Here is a 20,616-nt window from a genome sequence, read left to right on the forward strand (position 1 = left end):
TGTGCTTAGTTAGTAATCCTTGCATCAGTCATTTGTTCCTTCGCAGCTACCTTAGTTTTTTTTAAGCTAACTGTATTGGTTCACTTTTGATATACATAATAATCACATTCAACATGAGGAATTTGTACCTGTGCACAAAATATCTCGATTCTTCTGTTTTCCCCATTTCCCTTCTCTCCTTTCAATTTTTCTTCCTCATTTACAAAAGTTTTGCTTCATTTCTTTACTTTACTCGCTTTCCCCTCTTTTCTCTTCTCTCCTTTTCCTCTTCCCTCCCCTTGCTTCCCTTCTTATTTGAACATTTTCTTTCTCCTTCCCAATGTCTGTAAACTAAATGAGACAGATACAAATTATGAGCCCCAAGTAGAGTCTGATATCTTATGCCTAGAACTTCCCTGTGACTGACACGATGGTCTGGTGAATAGGCACCAGGAATACTCATGTTCTCTATGTTGTTGAAGCTCTATCTATAGCCTTCTGCTCATGAGAGCAAATTAGTAGATCAAGGTACAATAAGACCTTCATTCTTGTATCCTTTAAAGTATTTATCAAGTCTGCTCTGTTGAGTGCTCAGAGTCAAAATGTTCCTCCTATCCCTGCAACTCCAAATATGGCCAGTTGACCAAAAATAAATGAAAAACCAGACATAGATAACTGTATAATCCTCACCACAACTTGTGAAAAAGCTCTGTGTACGATATCTGTCAGTCAACTACATACCATCCCGCTTTTGCACAGTGTAAGGCAACATCATTTGCACTCACCAGACTTCTGTGTCCTATCCGTGGCAGTGTGAGCACCCCAACTCCTTTGTGAAAAGAGTGAAACAATTCCAATCTTTTGGGTGCTAAAATTTTATCTATGGACTAATTATACTCTCTCAAAATCAAATTTGAGATGATTAAAGGATTTATTTTCATTAATTCTTTGCTCTTACCCCCTAAAATTCTGCCATTAAAGGTCCAGAGAATTTCTTCTAATCCTCTATTCAAAAAGTACTTGTAGCTGTCATGTAATTATATGCCAGTAAGAGTCTTTTTCCATTTGTCATCTTTTCATAATAATATGCACAGTTTTTTGGTTCTCAGCCTCAAAAATTATGTTAATGTAGCTGAACAATAATTCAAAGTGTAACTACTAATTTCTCTAAGGGGAAATATGCAGAGACCCTGTGCTCTACATTTGTTTTCTACTAATTATCATGTATTTATTTTTCCATTAGTTCAATAATTTTTCTTTCAATTCTGAATTAAGCAATAAGACACTGAATTATATAAAGACCTGTTTAACATAGCAGACACATCCCATCATTCCCTAGTCCTCTGATTTATAGCTCTTAAAATACATAATCAAGAGGCTTATATATGTCCTTTCATATTTATAGTCCATCATAACTTGATAACTTATGTGTTCTCAGAAGGTCTACCTAGCAATTAACTTCATTTTTTCTAACTCATCATCTCATTATATAAAGTAGATTTGAACACAAACTTTATTAGCAACTTTCAGTTCTAATTCCTTTTATCTCCCTCATCCTTATTCTGCAAAGTAACAAAAATATTCTGCAAAATGACAATTTAAAAAAATACACATTGGACTTGCTGCACATTTAGTAATTGGTCTTTGCATTTAGGCCACCACTATAAATGAGGATTGTCATAATTCACCTGAAGCATGTGATGCAATTTTTTATAAAATGGAAATGAATTCTCCCTACCACATAACACAGCATTTTAACTGTTTAGGAGGAACAGACTAGCAAAGAAGCTGCTATTTTTATTCAAAAGGTCAAAAAAAAAGAATTAAACCAATCCCAAATGCTTTGTTAAAAAGTAAAGGGATTTGCAGCATCTGTTACAATTGTAGGAAGAGGAGGGACTTTTTAAAAATAGTTAAATGCACCAGTAAAGAGCTGAAAGGAGCTTTCAGTGGATGTTCTTATGATAAGGATCCCAAGGGTTTATGGGGTTCTCATAAAACTGAAGGAAACACAGTTTTTGGAGAAATTTCCAATGCATGAGCCAGGAAAGCTCTGGACAGAGTCACTGACTTACCTACATCAGGGTCCACAGCTTGTACTCTGGTTAACAGAGCCTTAGTGGCAGTGTTCTCATAGACACAGGCATTGTAGTGGTCAGAAGAAAACACAGGCGGGTTATCGTTCACATCCTCTAGGATCAGGCGGATATCAGACTGGCAAAATCTGCCACCTCCATCAGTGGCCCTGGCGATTAGATTGTACACTGGGACCCTCTCTCGGTCCAATAAAGCCAAAGTTTTTAACTCACCTGTGAAAAGACATGACAGCACAGTCGGTCTGGATTTTCAAAAACTGCCTTTCTTGAAAAACAAAGAATCAATTCAATAAATATTCTAAATATGAGAAACGCAGACATTTGGTTCAAATGTCCTATTATTTGATAAAGGGAACGTATTCAATGTTTTTAAGCATTAGGGAAAAAAGTATAGCATTCTGAATGCGACAACAAACCATAGGACCTTCAAATTCATCTCTCTGTCATACCTGACTATCAATTTTTCTATTGGCTCATGAAGAAGCTTCGTAGAAAAGTCACGGAAAATGGACTAATATATGTGGTTGTTTAATGGTTAACAATGTCAATAAACTTTTTATTTCCAGATACTCAACTGTTTACCCTGTCTTTTAGATGAAAATAAAGTAATTAAAGCATACTGATTTTACAGAACAAAGTCCTGCAGTACTCAGACTGTGTTGGGGATAAACTTTGACTTCCTGGATTATGGAGGGGCTTGTGGTTTAGGGGTGGACTGGGACAGGCTTGGGAAGTTTTGGAGCAGCAGTTACTTGACAGCCAGCCTGGAGGTCTGTTTCATTCGTATTGTCATCACTGGAAAAGTTACACAGCTGCTGCTGGATGCCAGCCTCTGGAAAGCTGTTTCTTATTTATTTATTTAGGATGCTGTTTAAGACTTAATGAGAAATGAGAATGAACACAGTGACAAACCTAATAGACACAAAGTATTTGACACAAAGTAAGACTTATAAAATAGTATTTTTAAATAAGGTGGCAGAAATTTGGATTAAGACAACTGTATTTATAAGGCAGCTCCTCCTATGGCTTCCCTGTTGCAGTCAGCCAGTTCTCAAACACAGGTCACATCATTTCTCTCTTGTGTTCAAGAAGATCTAAGCAGCTTTTTAGCAAAACATTCAAGATACCCATTATCTTGTGCAAGAAAGCAGATAGAGCTGTTTTCCTGCTGAGGTAGGAGTTTAGGGTCAGGGCAAACTGGACCACAAACTGGGTGAAATGTACCAAATGTTATAAAAACTTAGAAGATACATGCAGAATAAAGAACCAAAAATGACACCTGAACACTGCAACTGGGACCAGTCAGAAAAGTACTATTTTCAACCCTTCATGTGCAGATGAACACAATCAATTTGAAGACAAGGTGTTCCTGAGCCTTTTCTCTGGCTACTTTCACCCAGTGGGTGTACACCTCACTCAAAACTTCAACAAATGTACAACTCTGCTGCCTTTTCTATGTGTCTTGTCCAACCAAGACCTGCAAAGACTCCCATGGGTTCCCCAATCCCATAACACTGCCATTTTGTGGATTACACTTAAGGGGTGTGCTCTGTTCTCTGCTCATGTTGTCCCTATAGCCTGCAGTATCCTGCTTAAACTTCTAGAATTCAGGTTTAGTTCAAATGTTAGCTGTTCCTTAAAGTAAGTTCTCTTCCTTCTTCTCAGAATATTAGCTACTACATTTTCCAGTGTTCCCAGGTATAACACCTTTTACACTCTCCTTTTATTCTACCTTTCATTATTACTGGCTTTCTTGTTATCTTCCCTACTGGATTACAATAACCTTGGGCATGATTGGTTTTGTTTATCTTGGTGTCCACCACACAAATCCCATAAAGTGCTTTTATGTCTATCAGGTACTCAGTGTTACTGAATAAATAAGGACGGGGTCCAGATATCTAAGTAAAATATTCCCACGTAGCTATGTCAGCACTTTGGAGGAAGATAGAAGGTCAGTGGGAGTAGAGCAGTAATTCTTGATAACTGGGACCAACAAAATACTGGAAATATTCAAACTTTTAATTTTTAAACTCCACTTAAAAATTGCCATTGGATAAGCTATCCAATTCACAATTTATAGTTTGCTTCAATGGACAATGGCTTTTTTATTAGCTCTAGCCTTCAGTGTAGGTATCTGCCTTCAGGGGTATATAACCTTTCACCTTATAAATTTTACCTGAATATTCAAGAAATCTGAGGGCTCACCACTTTGGAGAACTAGGCAGGAATGTTTAATGAAAGCTAGACAACTGCCTAAATAAAAATGAAGAAGGTACCATAGAGGGATTTAAAGAACAATAAAACTTTCTTTACTATGCATTGCTCTCCAATTCATACTGCAAACTTTTATAAGGTGATGCCTAACTCACGGATGGGAGAAGCAAATAGATGAGTGTGCCTTTTTGATGCTAATAAATGCAGAGAAAGTCTGGGCAAGTCTCATAAACTAAACACAGTTTAGTTTAGTTGTGCAGTCCAGAGCACTACATCTGGCATAATATACCCCTGTTAATTCTTAGTGTCCAAGATACCAGGGCATCATGTGAAGGCTCTAGAATACTAAGTAAGGTGTCTCATGTGGTCCACTGTTCATGCAACTGTTGCAGGCAACTGAGTTAGATAGAAATATTATAGGCAGTCAGATAGGGCTGGGCCCTTAAAGGAGCCAGGGCAGAAGGCCAGATACCTTGCAAATGTAGAGGAGACAGACATCTTCACTATGGGCCAGAACTCAAGACAAAAGATAAACCAAATGTACCCACATAATTCCTAAGGATAAACATGAGGAATTGATATTCTAAATAGGTCTCTATCACCCTGAGGAAGCCAAGAGTCATCATCCCAACACCCTACAGGAAGTCACTACTTTTTAAGTATGCCTGCTTTCTATGTGACTTAATACCTCATTTGTTCTCACATAATGTAATCAATTTTATTTGAGCAATTAATCTTATTGGTTGGCCATAGTTCTGTCCCACCTCATGCTTGCCTGTCTTGCCAGTTTCCATGTTTTCCCAATCTTGGGCCCATTTCACTCAGTGGTTTTTGCTTTATAAAACTCCCTAGAAAAGACAGAATCTTTGGCAGCCCACTTGAGATCTTTTCTGTCTCTCTCTCAGACAGAAGTTTTCTTTCTCTCAATAAATATATTCTGCTCTTAACCTCCATTGTTCCTAAAGTTCATTCTTCGATGTTAGAGAACATGCATTCATACTAGACATCTAGTAGAGAAGGAGTTTCATTCCCCTATATCATAACTACCTAAGAGTCTGAGATTTCTCATGGAGGGAAAAACAGTGGTGTATAGCTAAAAGATAAATGTCACCTTACCACTTTCTGGATCTAGAAAAAATTCATTGCTTCCAGATCCATAGAGTGAGTACCGAATGTCTCCACTAGATCCAATATCAGCATCATTGGCACCGACCTTGAGGATGATTTTATTAGATGGAATGTCTTCAGGAAATGATGCTGTATATGCCACCTGGAAAAAGGTATGCAAAACTAACTAAATCATCACTATTTGGGGAATGATTTCCCCAGTTAGCTATTATTCATGGGTTCTCTAAAAATTCATTTGTGTAGTTTACCTTCAACTATTTTTTCTTTGGCTATTTATACTGCACCGTATGGTAAAACATGGCGTCTTGCTGCCTATTCTTCCCATGTTCATTCATTCAGAAAATATTAGTAAGCACTGTCTGTGTGTTCAGTGCTGTAAGACGCACGAGTGCAATGGAGAAGAAGATAAAAATCTCACCCCTGTGAAACCAAGACTTGACACATCATACACTGTGCCCATTTATCTTGTGAGATTCAGTGAGATTCTGGGATTCTTTTCAACTCTTTGAAAACCAACTACTAACATGTGAAATTTGCATCAGAGATCTATTTCTAAGCTACAGAACACCATTCTGTCTTGATTCACATAGTAAGAAAAGTATGTTCAATAATGATTAATTCAAATAAAGAAGAAACTGAAATTTAGTATTAGCACCTTTTAACATGTTTAGAACAGCAATTTAAAGGTTACTTCATGAGGATCCTAGAAACTTGTGCTCAGTACCAACACTGTCATTAAATTAGCTGCGTAAAAAAGTAATATACAGACAAGTCTGTTAGTAATTTAGATCAAAGTGATAAGGTACTTTATAAATTACTTATTTAATTTTAAGATTTATTCCCTAACCCAAAATTAGGTACTTGGTCTTACTAGCTATATTCTTTTCATATTTAGTGCATTTTATTATAGACTCTACATTCTACCCTCTTTCCTCCAACCAAACATAAGAACAGATTTTAGTTTGGCCATAAGAAGAAAACTCAGCCTGGAATACAGCTCAGTAGCACAGTGACTGCTTGGCAAGCACAAGATTGTGAGTTTGATCCCTAGTACCAAGGGGGAAAAAAAAATAAAAAGAAAACTCACATGAGTCTTGGTTTAATTTTAGAGAAGCAGAAGTATAGCTCTGTTGAGCTATAATCCCCAGCTCTCACCTGATCACACACTGGACTATTGTCATTTACATCACTGACGGTCACTTCTACCATGGCCTGTGTGACAAAGAGCCCATCAGTAGCAGTGATGTTGAGGAAGTAAATATCTTGTTCTTCTCTGTCTAGAGGCCTCTTCACATAGACTTTCCACTCACTCTGTACCAGGCCCAGAGCAAACCTTCCTCGGGGGTTTCCTCCTGCAATGGAAACAGAAGTTCTGAAGATGTGGGTGACATGCCTGCCTTGGTCTATATTAAACATGAGAGGCCCATGCAGGTTTATCCAGGTACTCCTCAAACTGTATATCATTGATGACACTGCAAAAAAATTCATATTCCCTTTGATTCTCCTGTAACAAAACATGTTATTTATATGCTGGGCTTGTGAGGAAAGTAAAACAGTGACTTTCCAAGGGAATAAAATCCACTTAGAGAAACAGGAGATGATCTCTTGTTTAGTTTCCCTTAAGGACAATCAAATTCAAACTGTGAACAATCAATCCTCTTCTCAGGATGTTACAATTGTCTTTTCACTTAGTCTCAAGAGAAGATGTAATACACTATAGCTCTTGTTACCAAGACAATTTCATTAACTGTTGATTATGCAATCAAGAAAAGGCAGTCAGTTCTATTAAGCAATCTTTTAATGAAGGCTTTATCATACAGCTGTGTTCTTTTCATAAGCGTGGGAGTTTGGGGAGAAAAGTTTACACGCCAGAACAAGACCCGTTAGTATTTAATAGCCCTAACGAGAGGTCATTTAAGAAACAGTTCAAAGATAAGCCCTAAAATTAGGTCAAATTTATCAGAATGAAGCTGGGGAAAGTAGAAGAAAAGTAGAAGAGATGAAGTGGAACGGCTTTTTATGATGCTGAAGCACTGGCATGGTCACAGCCATGTTACCTTTCTGCTTCATTAATCTACACGGAGACTAAGCTAGCTTAGCACAAGGTAGGGAGAGGAGGGAAGAGAGCTACCTTGACCTTCTGATCCCTAAAAGGAAAAATAATGTTAGCTGAAATACTGAGAAAGACAGGGCTGAAGACACTTGGTAAGAGTCTGGGGCCAGGTAAAAGGATCACCATCTTGTTTTTTCTGTTACTCAGTTACTTTTCACCCTCTTGGGGACACTGTTTTAGGCAGCAAAGTAACAGTAGTGGGCAAAACTAACAAAAATCCTTGCTCTTGTGGTGAAACCCACATTATAAAGGAAAGGCTTACCACAGTTAAAGTAATTATTGTATTTGGCAGAGAAGGTGCCAGTACTTTAAAGTTTCTATGAGCAAAACCAAATTCCAGCTCAAGCAAATAGCAAAACTAAACTTTGCCAAAGAGAAAGTGGGAACTAACTTCTGAAAGGTGTCAGGAAGGTAGTTAGATGTTAGTGAATCTTCAGGGTAAAGAGGGTTCAAAATAGTTATGGTTACTATCAAATACTATTATAGTAAATAGTTATTTAGCCAGTTATAGTAAAAAAAAAAAAAACAAGCATTATAGACAGCTAAGTTAGGTAGAAAGATTATGGACAGTCAGGCAGGGCTCGGCCCTTAAGGGAGTCAGTGCAGAAGATCAGAACACATCAAAACTGGTTGTAGGTGTGTATCTGAAGATTAGTCACCATGGCCAGATCTGTGTACTTCACTAAGGGATAAAGGCAAGTTTGAGATTATTGATATCACACTTTTATATTTCCTTTTATAAATAAACCATTATCTCATTTAAATTGGGGAATACTTTACCATCCATTAAGGGTAATATTAAGATTACTAAAACAAGGGGCTGGGGATTTAGCTCAGTGGCATAAGCGCCTGCCTTGCAAGCAGGCAGTCATGAGTTCGATCCCTGGTACCAATAAAAACGAAAAAGACCAAAAAAAAAAAAAAAAAAAAAAAGAAAAAAAGATTACTAAAACTAAGACTAAAGATAAGACTAAGACTATAGATTACTGACCAAGGTTAATGACATCATCTATATGTCCTTGTTACTACTAGATCAATATTAGAGAAATGACTATACTTGTAATCTTCTTGGTTGGTTACTGTTTTGACCCCCATTCTACTCAACTCATGATTTCACTCTGTAAAACTCTCTCAGAGAACTGGGCTCATTGCAAACCCTGATTCAGGACTCCTCCTGTCTCTCAGGAGCTATTCCTATCCCCCATTCCTTTTCCCCGACAGGTTTTGCTACTCTTAGCCTCAGCTGTTTCTTAGAATTCATCTTTCGACTTTAGCTGACATCTAGCTGGTTGAGAGTTATACCCTTTCCCCAATTTCACAAGAAACTCAAGAGTATGATACATTTATAATCATTTGTTTGTTCTCAGACTCAGAAGGACTTTCCGGAGCATAATGACTTGTTCAAATTACATATTGTGCACATTTATCCTAATATCTGGCCAGCTGGCCACCCATTTACAAAACAAAGGATATAGAATTCCTGTGCACTGTGGCCTGTGGCATAGTGATATCATAAAGGAGAACATTCTTTAAAGACCTTCCCACTTTGGGCTGATAGGTGATTTAGAATAGAACTTTATCTTTCATAAATTTCTTGCATGACTAAGCTCCTCCCCAATATACTGATCATCTAAAAAGAACAAGGAAAACATTTTGCAATTCCAAAGTAACCTTCAAGAAAATTGTTGATAATCATAGTTAACACATTTTGTGAATCCTAGGAATTCTTGAGTGGATAAGAAGATACCTAAACTCTAACTTGGTAGTACTGCCTATGGGGCTCAACCCACTTTCTTGCTTGAATCATAAATATCTCTACTTATACTTTTGCAAGGCCACCTAAGTATTTTGACTGAATTCTTTCATGAAAGCCCAAAGAACCGAGAGCTGGTTCCTCAGGGCATCAGGGCCCTTGGCGATTAATACAGGGATTTTACTCTTAAACTTTAAACCAAATACTTCCTTTGTCTTCCTACAAGAGAATATTATAAAAATTTTCCCATAGTACCTATGGGAGACCCTGAAAAGTTTGTGGTGTGGAGCTGCTATGTGCTCCAACAAACTTTATTGTGTCTAAGTTTACATTCGAACACAACTAACAAATAAATAACAAACTGTATGCTGAGTGCTACTTCACTGAAATGATGAAGCCACGTCTCCTTCTAACGGGTCTTAAGGAAAAAACTAAGTAAAGGGCAACAGCAAGCATCATGACTCTATAGGAGAGACTGCAAGGGAAGGAGTGGGATTCTGAGGGCCAGAATGTACTCTGGGTTGTAAGGTATATGGAATTGGTTGCATTCAGAGCCTCCGCACTGTGGGGATTCCGTTAAATAATCATACTCAAGTTTTGCAGAAAGTATGGAAAACATTTCTCTTGGATAGTGTCTTTCAGCTGGGGATTGTGCCTTTTCTCTCTCTGCGATATTTGTCAGTGTCTGGAGATGTTTTTCTTGTCATGTTGGAAGCATGATGGTAGTATGTGGTACAGGAATTCAGTAGGTGGAGGGCTGGGATGCTGTGATGCATCTTATAATACACACAAAGCCAATCCCCAAGAACTATACATCGCCAAAGATCAATTGTGTTGCTGAAAAATCCTGGTCTAAAGAGGCTTTGGGTCCTCCCTGGGATATCACTTTCCTTACCAGTGGCTAAGGTTCAATTGTGCTTTAGTTGAATATTATTTCAGTGCACATAAATTTAATCTATTAAATGCTTTCAGTGCAGGCAGGCCCACACCATTTTTTGTTACATAAAATAATTAATGATCCTTTGTTAATCTGAGGCAATGTAGCCAAGTTGTGCTACACCAAGAGCAAAAGTTAAATCTAATTAAAATCAGTCGGTGGTTGGTGCTGCTAATAGTAACGATAGCTTTAAGCTACTCTGTACTCATTACTTTGGTAAAGTTGATGGGATGGTCCCTTTAAATCATCTGTTGAGAATTTAGAGACTATGGAAAAATAATTAAGGCTGAATAATTAACAATTCTTCCAAATAGGAAAGTAGCCTACAAAATGCCTTAGAAGCTTTCACCCTAAAATGAAATGCAAATAAATCAAAAGGTAGCTGTATGCACCTTTCTTTCCTTACCACTATCTCACATTTTCACTGCAGAAATATATATTAGTGAAAAAGACTGAAGGTATCAGAAAAGCATAAAATATAAAAAAAATTCTCGTAAGTAAAACACCTTCGATCACAGTTCCACAAAGAAAGAGGTGACTAATATTGAAAAGAACTGAAACTCCAAGCATTGACATGTTTATTCTACTGTGGATCTTATTCTGCAGTGATTAATTAACTTTTCCACTAACATATTTAAGCAGATTCTGTGTCCTAAGGGTATTCTAATTAATTCACTTTTCACTCTGAATAATGTGGTTTTTTCTAAAGGGAAAGCCACCTGACTATAAGTATTGATGGAGTCTTTAAAATCTTTTGGCACTCTGCTTATGCTCTGGCTTTGAATGTTACAGCATCAAAATTTAGCTTAACTGCCTTCCTCCAAATCATTTTTAGGAGGGCTGTCTTCGTATTACTAGCCTTTTTCTCTTTGTTGTCAAAGGCCTGTCAGTCCTAGCAAGCTACTCCTAATCAATGACAACCCTTTTCACTCTGACATGAAATCCTTGCCTCTATAAAGCAGTAGCGACATTTTTGTGCACTTTTGGTGACCTCATTCATCTATCTTGGTTTTTCCAATGAATTGCTACTTTATTATTTGGAAAGACAGAAAAGGAGCCAAGTAAATGGAATTTTCAGAAGAAAACCCCTCTTGATTTGGAATTATAATTTAGGACTTAGCAAAATGTCAAACTATGCGTTCCAGTTTGTCTATGTGTGTGTCTGTGTACTTTTATGACCAGGAAAAACTTGTATGTGAAGCATACTGAAATCAATCTGTTCAGTTTGCTTAGTAATAAAAACAATGGAGAAAAAAGAGATATATTTAGAAATGTCTCTACTCACCCAAAAGAGCTGTTATTTTCAGTTATTCAACTAAAATATTTGTCTGGACTTCTTTATGACTTGATAAGTGACACAAAGATTGAGAGCCAACCTTGGTAATGCTGTAGACAAATAAATGAACTCCAGGCAAAGGCTGAGTTAACAACCAATGGTCAAAAAACCAAATCTATTATTGAGAGATCTTTAACTTTGCCAGGAAAGGCTTTATTGCTCTTAGGTCCTTACCTCATCTTCCTTCTTCTCTTATACTCTTACTCACTCACATCTCCCATCTTTATTTAGTAAGTAGAGCACACGGTGAGACCTGGGTGTCGAGACTCACCTGTAATATGGTAGCTCACTTGGCGATTAACATCAGAAGTATCTCTGTCCCATGTGCTGAGTACAGCCACCACCTCTCCTGGAGGATCACTCTCCTTCACATTCCCTCGATATACCTCGTGGGCGAATACTGGTGCATTGTCATTTATATCCGTCACCTTGACAGAGACCAGAGCCATAGAAGAAAGAGAGAATGCCTCTCCCAGGTCAGAGGCCACCACAGAGAAGGAGAAGGCAGGGTCTGTCTCGTGATCCAGATCCTTCAAGGTACTGATCCAGCCTGTGTTGCTGTCAATATTGAATGCTTCCATTACCTTTTCGGGATGGGAATCTGAGTGGAGGGAATAAGTGACCTGCCCATTGGCTCCCCAATCCATATCGGTAGCTCTCACCTGTGTGAGCTTGGTGCCAACAGGCATCCCCTCCATTATGATGGTCTCGTAGCTTGAAGTTTCAAAGACTGGTTTGTTGTCATTCAAATCCAATACCTTGATGTCTATGTCCACAGTAAACACAATGTCTACCTTGTCCAGGGGGATAGTAGCTGCCACTTTAAAGTGGAAAACTGGGCTAATTTCATGGTCAAGGCGCTTGTCAAGTTTAATAGTGCCTGTTTCCTGTTCTACGATAAAAACATTCCCTTTGTTATTCTCTGGCCGTTCCCCATTAACTGTACTGAAGCGGACATTCTGACTGGGTAAAATCCTCAGGGTGTCCACTGTGCTTCCAATGGATGCATCTTCTGCAATGGTAAAGGAATACTGAGACTGAGTGAATGAAGGCAAAAATGTTTCAGGGGGCAAGACATGGATGTAGACAGGAATGAGGGAGTGCTTTACTGGAATGCCCCCATCGACTGCTTTGACAAAGAATGAAAGTACTGTATTTTTCAGCTGGTTAAAATTGCCCTTTGTAACCATCCATCCATTGTCAGGATCAATTTCCAAGAGGTCAGCCACTGAGACAGAGGCCTCACTATAGAGGGAATAAGTAATCCTTGAATTTGCTCCATCATCTGGATCCATTGCTTGAACCTGAGTGACCAAGTGGCCCCTTCCCACATCTGCCCTTACACTGGCTCTATATTCGACTGTCAGGAACTGGGGTGCATTGTCATTTTCATCCACAACGATTACTCTTACTGTGCAAAAAGTTGTTCTTCCTCCACCGTCGAGGGCCCTCAAGAAAATACTAACATCTCCTTCCAAAGGGTTTTCCCGGTCTAGCCGTTCAGTTGTGATGACTTGTCCATTGCTATCTATGAGAAATCGATCCTTGGCAAAATCATTAATAATGGCATAGCTGATCTGACCATATGTTCCTGGGTCCCCATCTGTGGCTCGAATATGAATTACCTTTGTACCAGCAGCTGCATTCTCTCTCACCTCAGCCACATATGTGCTTTGCGAAAAGGCAGGGCTGTACAAGTTAGCCCCTAGTACCCTGATATGTACCTGTGCCGTGCTGGTGAATAACCCATCAGAAACTGACACATTGAGACTATACAGAGGCTCCATCCTCTGCTTTCGGTGGTTGGACAGGGTGATGACTCCACTTTTGCTGTCCATCAGAAAGCTTGTCCGGTCATTTCCAGACAAAATGCTATATTCTAAGCGGTCAAAGTCAGAGCTGTCTGCATCTGAGGCTTGCACACAGGTTACAAAATGGCCCCGGGGGGCTAATTCACTTACATATGACTCATAAATGAGTTGATTAAAAACCGGAGGGTTGTCATTTATGTCAGAAATGTGGATATGAACCAGAACCTCACTGCTCAGTGATGGAAAACCATTATCAGTTGCTCTGACTTTCAAAGTACAGTGTTGTACTAACTCATGGTCCAGCATTCTTGCCGTCAGGATTAAGCCACTTGAACTGTCTATGTGAAAATAATCTGTGCTGTTGTAGGTATCCTGCACAATCTGATAATGAACCATTTTATTGTTTCCTGAGTCTATGTCAGAGGAGACAACTTGCAAAACAGGTGTGCCAATGAGAGATGCTTCTGATAATGTTGTATTGTATGTGTGTTGATCAAAAATAGGAGGGTTGTCATTGATATCATTAACTAGTAAGTCAACAGTGACTTCAGCCCTAGCACCAGTAAGGGTATCACTGGCCCTCACTGTTAATTTGTAAATAGAGGTAACTTCATAATCTAAAGGACTAACAACTTTCAGGACTCCAGTATCAAAATCAATGTTAAACTGCTGAAAAGGATCCCCATCAATAATAATATATATGATGCCTTGACCTTCTGGGCTGGTTGCATTAATGCTTAGAATAGCAGTGTCCATTCTAATGTCTTCATTGATGGATGCTGTATAAAATGGCTTATCGAACACTGGCATTGCTTTGTTGACAATAGTGATGGGAAGTTCCACAGATGTGGACAAAGAGGGCTTTCCACCATCTTTGGCTACAACAGTGACTTCATACTCAATATTGGACAAGTCAGAGTTGAATGCTTCTTTTAAAATAACATTCCCTGAATTAGGGTTAATTTCAAAGTGGCCATAATCATCCTGAAGGACATAGGTCACTTCTCCATTTGCACCTTTATCTCTGTCAATGGCTGTCACCCGGTATATCAGAGTCCCAGGCTCAGCATCAACTTGCACAGCAGCATAGTAAGGGAGGCCCACAAAGACTGGAGAATTGTCATTTATGTCTTCAATGTTAACCCTGACCACCACCCTAGCCACACGTAGATGGTCTAGCTCACGACTTGTTTCCACGACCAACTCATATAATTCTTGCTCTTCACGGTCAAAGGGAACTCCAGTGGTCTGAATGACTCCTGAGGTAGATTTTATATTGAATTTGTTTCCTGGGTTTAAAATGCTATATTTTAAGGGCTCATTAAGGCGATTTCCAACTGCATTGACAATAGCAACTTTGGTTATGTTAGTGTTGTTCTCTAAGATTGAGGTGGAATAAAAGCTTTGTGTAAAGTGGAGGCCACTGTCCATGGCTTCTTTAACCATGATGGTGACCATGGATGTGCTGTAGAACTTCCCATCAGACACTTTAACTATCAGCATATAATGATCTTTGGAAAGGTTGTTGTTTTTTATAGTGAGTACTCCACTATTTGAGTCAATTAAAAAATTATCCAAGCTGCCTTCCATTAGGCTGTATGTCAGTTCAGGGGGCACTTCAGAGTCAGGATCTGTGGCACTAACTCTCAGAACCTCCACTCCAACATAGGTAGGGAGGAGTAAGACAGTCTCAAACACAGCTTGAGTGAAAACAGGTGGGTTATCATTCACATCTGTCACCTCAATGTTGACTTCGACAGGACTGTCTGCAGTCAGCTGGGGGCTCCCACTGTCTCTCACATGCACATGAAAATGGAAGTGGGCAATGGTCTCATGGTCTAGGTTCGCAATTGTTCTGATTGCACCTGTACTGGAGTCCACTGTGAAAAACTTCTTGGCTGTGGACTCTACAATCTGATACACAAGCAGTGCATTCTGGTTACTGTCAGCATCGGTGGCTCGAATCACCAGTGGACTATTATCCAAGCTCCTGACAATGCTATTGACTGGGGCTGCCTCACTCAGACTGCCTGAGTACTGAGAAAAGAGAAAGACTGGAGCATTATCATTTTCATCAACAACTTGAATATTGACTGTGGCGTTGGAAGCCATCCCTGCCATGTTAGTGGCCTGAATGATGAGTTGGTAAGAAGAAGTATGTTCATAATCCAGAGCTCTTCTAGTGGTGATGACTCCAGAATATGGATTGATGGTAAAGCTTGCATCAGTGTTTCCATCTTTAACTTCATAAATGAGGGTTGATTGACTGATGGCAGAGATCAAAATGACTGATGTTCCAACATCAACATTCTCGTTTACTTCAGCTTGGTAGTCTTGGTGAGTGAACTTGGGGTGAGAGTTATCAGACATGGTGACAGAAATGCGCACAATTGCAGTGGCTGACATTGGTGGGGAACCTTGATCTGTGACTTTGACTGACAGAACAAACTGACCCATTGTTGTCATGTCTGGTTCTTTGGAAATAGTGATGATGCCCAGGACTGGTTCGATCTTAAATGTGGTCCCAGTATTCCCTAAAATGCAGAAATCAATGGGGCAAGGAGTTACAAGTGGGTCAACAGAATCTCTTTATAAGATTAACACTTCATCCAAAAGCAATTCAGATTATCAACAGTTTCTTATTTCATCAGAGACCTCGTAAATTGTTAGTGAAAAGAATGGTCACAGATTTGAACAGTAACCTTAGAATTTGTTATATGTATTTCAGTGTCTGTCTGTATTTATGCCCATCAGAGTGGAACAGGGCAGGAGTGAAGAGTGGGTGGTAATCAGGTAAGTCCTCATACCTTGCAAAGCAAACAATGACCTTTTATTGTAATGTGGCCAGCAGACAGCAACTTCTTGTGTTCATTCCTTATCATTCTGATAAAAATGACAGAGGTCTCTTTCTAGGATATTGAAGGCAACTGAAATAAGTTTTCCAGTAAAATTATTAATTTTTTAATCAGTAGCTTTTGGGTCTAGGTTAAAAGTATCAGCAGTCATGGTAGCAACAGCAATAACACAATACTGTGTACATTCAAGGTGAGAAATGAGGAAGTTTTTAGGAGAGATATTTCTGCTAAGAATGTGCAGGACTTCCTCATTCCTAACCTGGGAGGAGACAGATAGGCACATAACATTGCCATTGCTACTCCTATCTACCTGTCTGTCCATGTATCATTTATCTATCTATCTCTCCCTAAATCAAGCCATATCCAGTGTTTTACACTAAAAGAAGGAGTATTGTAGTAATAGTTTTGGAGCACTACTATATTGTCATTTAGTTTCACATTATATTCAAGCTAACATTTGCAACATGAAATTATTGTTATTTCACTCTACCAAGATTGACATCTTCCAGTTTTGATGAGGTGGGTTCTATCAGCTATGGAACATTCTTCTCAGGTCACATTTCTTCAAGTGGTGAGAACTTCTTCGGATTCCTTCTCTGTTCTGCACTCCTGCTGTACTGTTCTACCACAGCCTCAACACACAGACACCGAAGTACACATAAAATAGTCTAAGGAGGTTGCTTCCATCTGTAACCATTCTATTCACTAAACACTTAAGAGCTTTCTTATGAAGCTGGAAATTCAAATCAACCTGCAAGCCAAGACCTTGAGGAATAAGGTATATGTAATGTGAGGGCTTTCTGAAGAAAGTGGGAGACATGGAATCCCGCATGGACAAAATTGGAAGAGCTGTGGACCATGACCTTGTTTTCAGGTTTGTGGCTCTGCTCTGCAGTAATTTGGAATCTAGGATTGTTGAGGGTGATAAAATACAAAATGGAAAACACGAAAGTTGAAGAACATAAAGAAGGGTAAATGGTGACACAGAGCTAAAAAGTAGTGGACAACATGCTTTATGTTTCCCTCTTCAAGCTTCCTGGCACATCTCAAAAAACACAAGTTAAAGTTCCTGGCTTTCAAGTATACCTAAAGAACATTTAAGTATCAAAATCATTAAGACAGGACTCAGGATTCAGAGAGTTAGTTTGTATGATATGCTTAGTGAAACAAACAGCACATAAAACTGTATACATGTTTCTTGTTATATACTAATTAAATAGATTTTTCCATGTCTAAACAGAAAAGGATTATATTCGTATAAAATTTACCAACTTATTTATTTTTTAAAAGGAAGCATATCTAATAAAGAGATCATTTGATTCCAGCTTCAAGATGTGAATATTAAACAATGTTATATTTGATATCCACATGACTTTACATTGCCACCTACACATGACCATTTCATGATGACAATAACAACAAAAAGTTCAATGATTTCTTAAAAGTAAGCTTTCAATGAAGAGCACCATGGAACTGAGCCAGAAAGCATTTCCCATAAGCAGTGGTTACTTTTCAGAGATGGCACCAATGCTGACGGGTCTCTGTGCTCACTAATTATGGGGTCCTACCTCAGGCTTTTTAGGGAAGTCCTCCCTCACTCTAGGTCCAGGAGCACTTCTTCATCCTTAGAAGACACCTTACAGTGGACACTAAGTGGAGCCAGCTTTTAAACTTCAGGAGCACTTCATGCAGTCCCATGAGGCCTAATCTGCATGTTGTACCTTCCCAGCACACTGTGTTCATGCATCAGCTCCTCCTCTTTTCCTCCTCCACACCTTGGAATCCACTTCCTGCTTATTATTTCCTTCTAATCTAGGATCTTTGGAACTAAACCTGTCCTGGTTTCCTGCAATCTGTGGCTTCTTGTGGACTTTGTTAACTGGGTACAAGCTATTCTTCTCTTTCCTATCATTTATCTGGGACATAGCACAGTGCCTGCCACAAAGAAGGTGCTCAGTAGTTATTTGCAGAAAGAATGAGAAAAGAGATTGATCTAAAAAAGGTTTTAAATTCTCTATGTGTATGCGTCTTATGATCCACCAAGGCTCCATCTGATTGAACAGTTAGGCTGCGGGTTTCTCTTACACTCTGCTGCCCAGAGCCATCACTGTGGAGGGGCTTACCAGCTCTAAGAGACTTACTGTGCAGATGGCAATTCCTATTATTGTGTACACATATATAATCAAACATCTTTTTTCCTCTCAGATCTTAATCCTTTCTGTAGTTTTTCTGGAAATTTGAGTTATATTTATAAAGGAAATTTAAAGGAAATAATTTTTTTCTTGTTTTAGCTCATTGTTAAGAAATGCCATAGAACCAGGCTGGAGTTCAAAACACAAGTGGAGCAGTCTTTCTCCTGGACGATAAGTTAATCACTTCTTGGGAAACTCCCTATGGTTTTAAAAACTATCTGGCTATCTAGAGAAGCCGTAGTCTCCATAAGCTGCTGTAAAAAGCAGGTAGAAGCAGACAGACAAATATTTAGAAAAAATGACAAAAAAAGTTAAAAATAGGCTTTGTATACAAATAAGAAACAATGTATAGGCATCAATGAATGGAGGGAGAAAATGATTAGGAAAAATCAAAAAGAGAATTGCCAGATTAGATGACATTTTCTTGGAAAGATTTCCCTTTGCTATTTGTGGAACCAAAAGAATAAAGATTATACAATTAAATAATAAAACATGTTGTGTGGTAATCAAGAGATGCTAAGTAGCATTTCAAAGCACTAGCAAAATTTTAGGTTGAAAGAAAATCTTATGGAAATCTAAAAAATAAATGGAGGAATTCTCTTGAGGCACCTGGCTGTTAGCGATCAACAATTTTCTTTTTCTTTCATTTTCTGTTTAGAGGTTAATACAGACTCAGGTAAAATTTTGGGGTCTAAAGTAGTTTTAGACTATTACTTGATTTTTAAAAAGTTGGTACCCTATTTCTGTTTTTTTCTTTTTCTCCTTCATAAAAAAATGAAATGAAAAAAAAAGTTGGTTATTGGCTTTTCTTTTGCTAACATTTCTAATCCAAGACTGTCATTCTAGCATTTCTATTTTAATTCAGCTACTCATAAAAGTGTCCTACATTTATATGAAAGGAAAGAAGCCTTTCTATTGCTGGCATGAAAGGAGAATGTGCTTGGCATTATGCATGGCAGACATAATGTTGCAGAACATTTTGGAAATGTGTGGTTTGAATAATCCAAGAGACAGAACAAGGGAAGGAAAATAGAGTAGATAAAGGATATCTGTCACTTTTAGGTCCACAGTCCTATCTCTTGCTTGGACATTTATTGCTGTGTCATAATGCTGTCTAGTTATCCATCTTCAAATCATGAGTAAATTATGAGCTTATCCTATACATATTGAAATTAGTTTTTTAAAAAAATCTCAAATTTAACAAAGCAGGCTGTGGTTATTTATCTGTCAGGTTAAACAGGTAATTCAAACCCTCATCTTCTAACTATCTTTTACTCAAACTGCCTCCAATGAAGCTTGTGCTAATGATGGGAGTTCTGAAGCCCACAATCCACCTCCTGATAAATAAACAAAGATATGTGAGATTCAATTCACAGAACAGCTCTGAGGTGATGGCAGACTTTGGTTATTCTAGTCTGAGGCCATGGCTGGTTGGGCCATGGGTAAAAGCCCCAGAATGTATTGCACATTTCTTCTCCGTTCACCATTCCACAGAAAATTTGAGACTGAGCACAAAGAGGAACTCTTTTCTTGCTGTCCATAATAAAAAACATCACTGAAATGCCAAGAACTTTACACACCATCACACATAAATAGGATGGTTGCTTGGCCAAAAATTTCATTTAGAGTTATAACAATCTGCATTTCACAAGGTGGTACAGTGCCATGCATTACACTGAAATCTGTGCAGTGCAGCAGCTCTCACCTGCTTCTATGGTATATATGAGTTCTGCATTTTCCCCTTTGTCTTTGTCCAGAGCCGTCACTTGCAGAACAGCTGATCCCAAAGCAGCCGATTCAAACACAGATGCTTCATACAGTGGGTTGGTAAAATAAGGACTGTGATCATTAGCATCTTCCACATTCACAATGACTCGGGCCAAGTTTCTTCGATAAGGAAACTCCTGATCTCTGACCTTTAGGCAAAATACAAGAAGGAGTAGGACTAAAACCTTAAATTGCAAAAAACTCATGTGGCTATGAAGCAGTGAAGTCACAATGAGATAATTTGATGCACACGAAGTGCTTGACCCAACCCTGACACCTAGTAGGTGCTCACTAAGTAGGGATATTACCAAGAGATTGCTTTTGTACAAATGAAGAATGGGGTCACTTCATCTTTACTGTCTGGTTAGATGCCTGGCCTATCATCTGGGCTTTCTCTATGCCTGTAGAACTGATATCTTGAGAGTGCAATCATAG

General features: G+C 38.7%; 1 protein-coding gene across 7 annotated transcripts in view; it reads right to left on the bottom strand.

Annotated features, from left to right (window-relative positions):
* Fat3 (FAT atypical cadherin 3) overlaps window positions 1–20,616 on the bottom strand; it is a 646,812-nt gene that overhangs the window by 78,988 nt on the left and 547,208 nt on the right. For all 7 annotated transcript variants that reach the window (XM_063256268.1, XM_063256266.1, XM_063256271.1 and 4 more), the window contains 5 exons: window positions 20,120–20,330; window positions 11,828–15,901; window positions 6,573–6,769; window positions 5,406–5,559; window positions 2,055–2,288 (listed from right to left, as the gene is read on the bottom strand). In XM_063256268.1, the coding sequence (XP_063112338.1) occupies window positions 2,055–2,288; window positions 5,406–5,559; window positions 6,573–6,769; window positions 11,828–15,901; window positions 20,120–20,330 (4,870 nt within the window). The remainder of the gene's footprint in view (window positions 1–2,054; window positions 2,289–5,405; window positions 5,560–6,572; window positions 6,770–11,827; window positions 15,902–20,119; window positions 20,331–20,616) is intronic.

Source organism: Cavia porcellus, unplaced genomic scaffold (genome assembly GCF_034190915.1).
Source record: "Cavia porcellus strain 051 isolate PalLab524CR breed Dunkin Hartley unplaced genomic scaffold, mCavPor4.1 scaffold_9, whole genome shotgun sequence".
NCBI classification, from domain to species: Eukaryota; Metazoa; Chordata; class Mammalia; order Rodentia; family Caviidae; genus Cavia; species Cavia porcellus.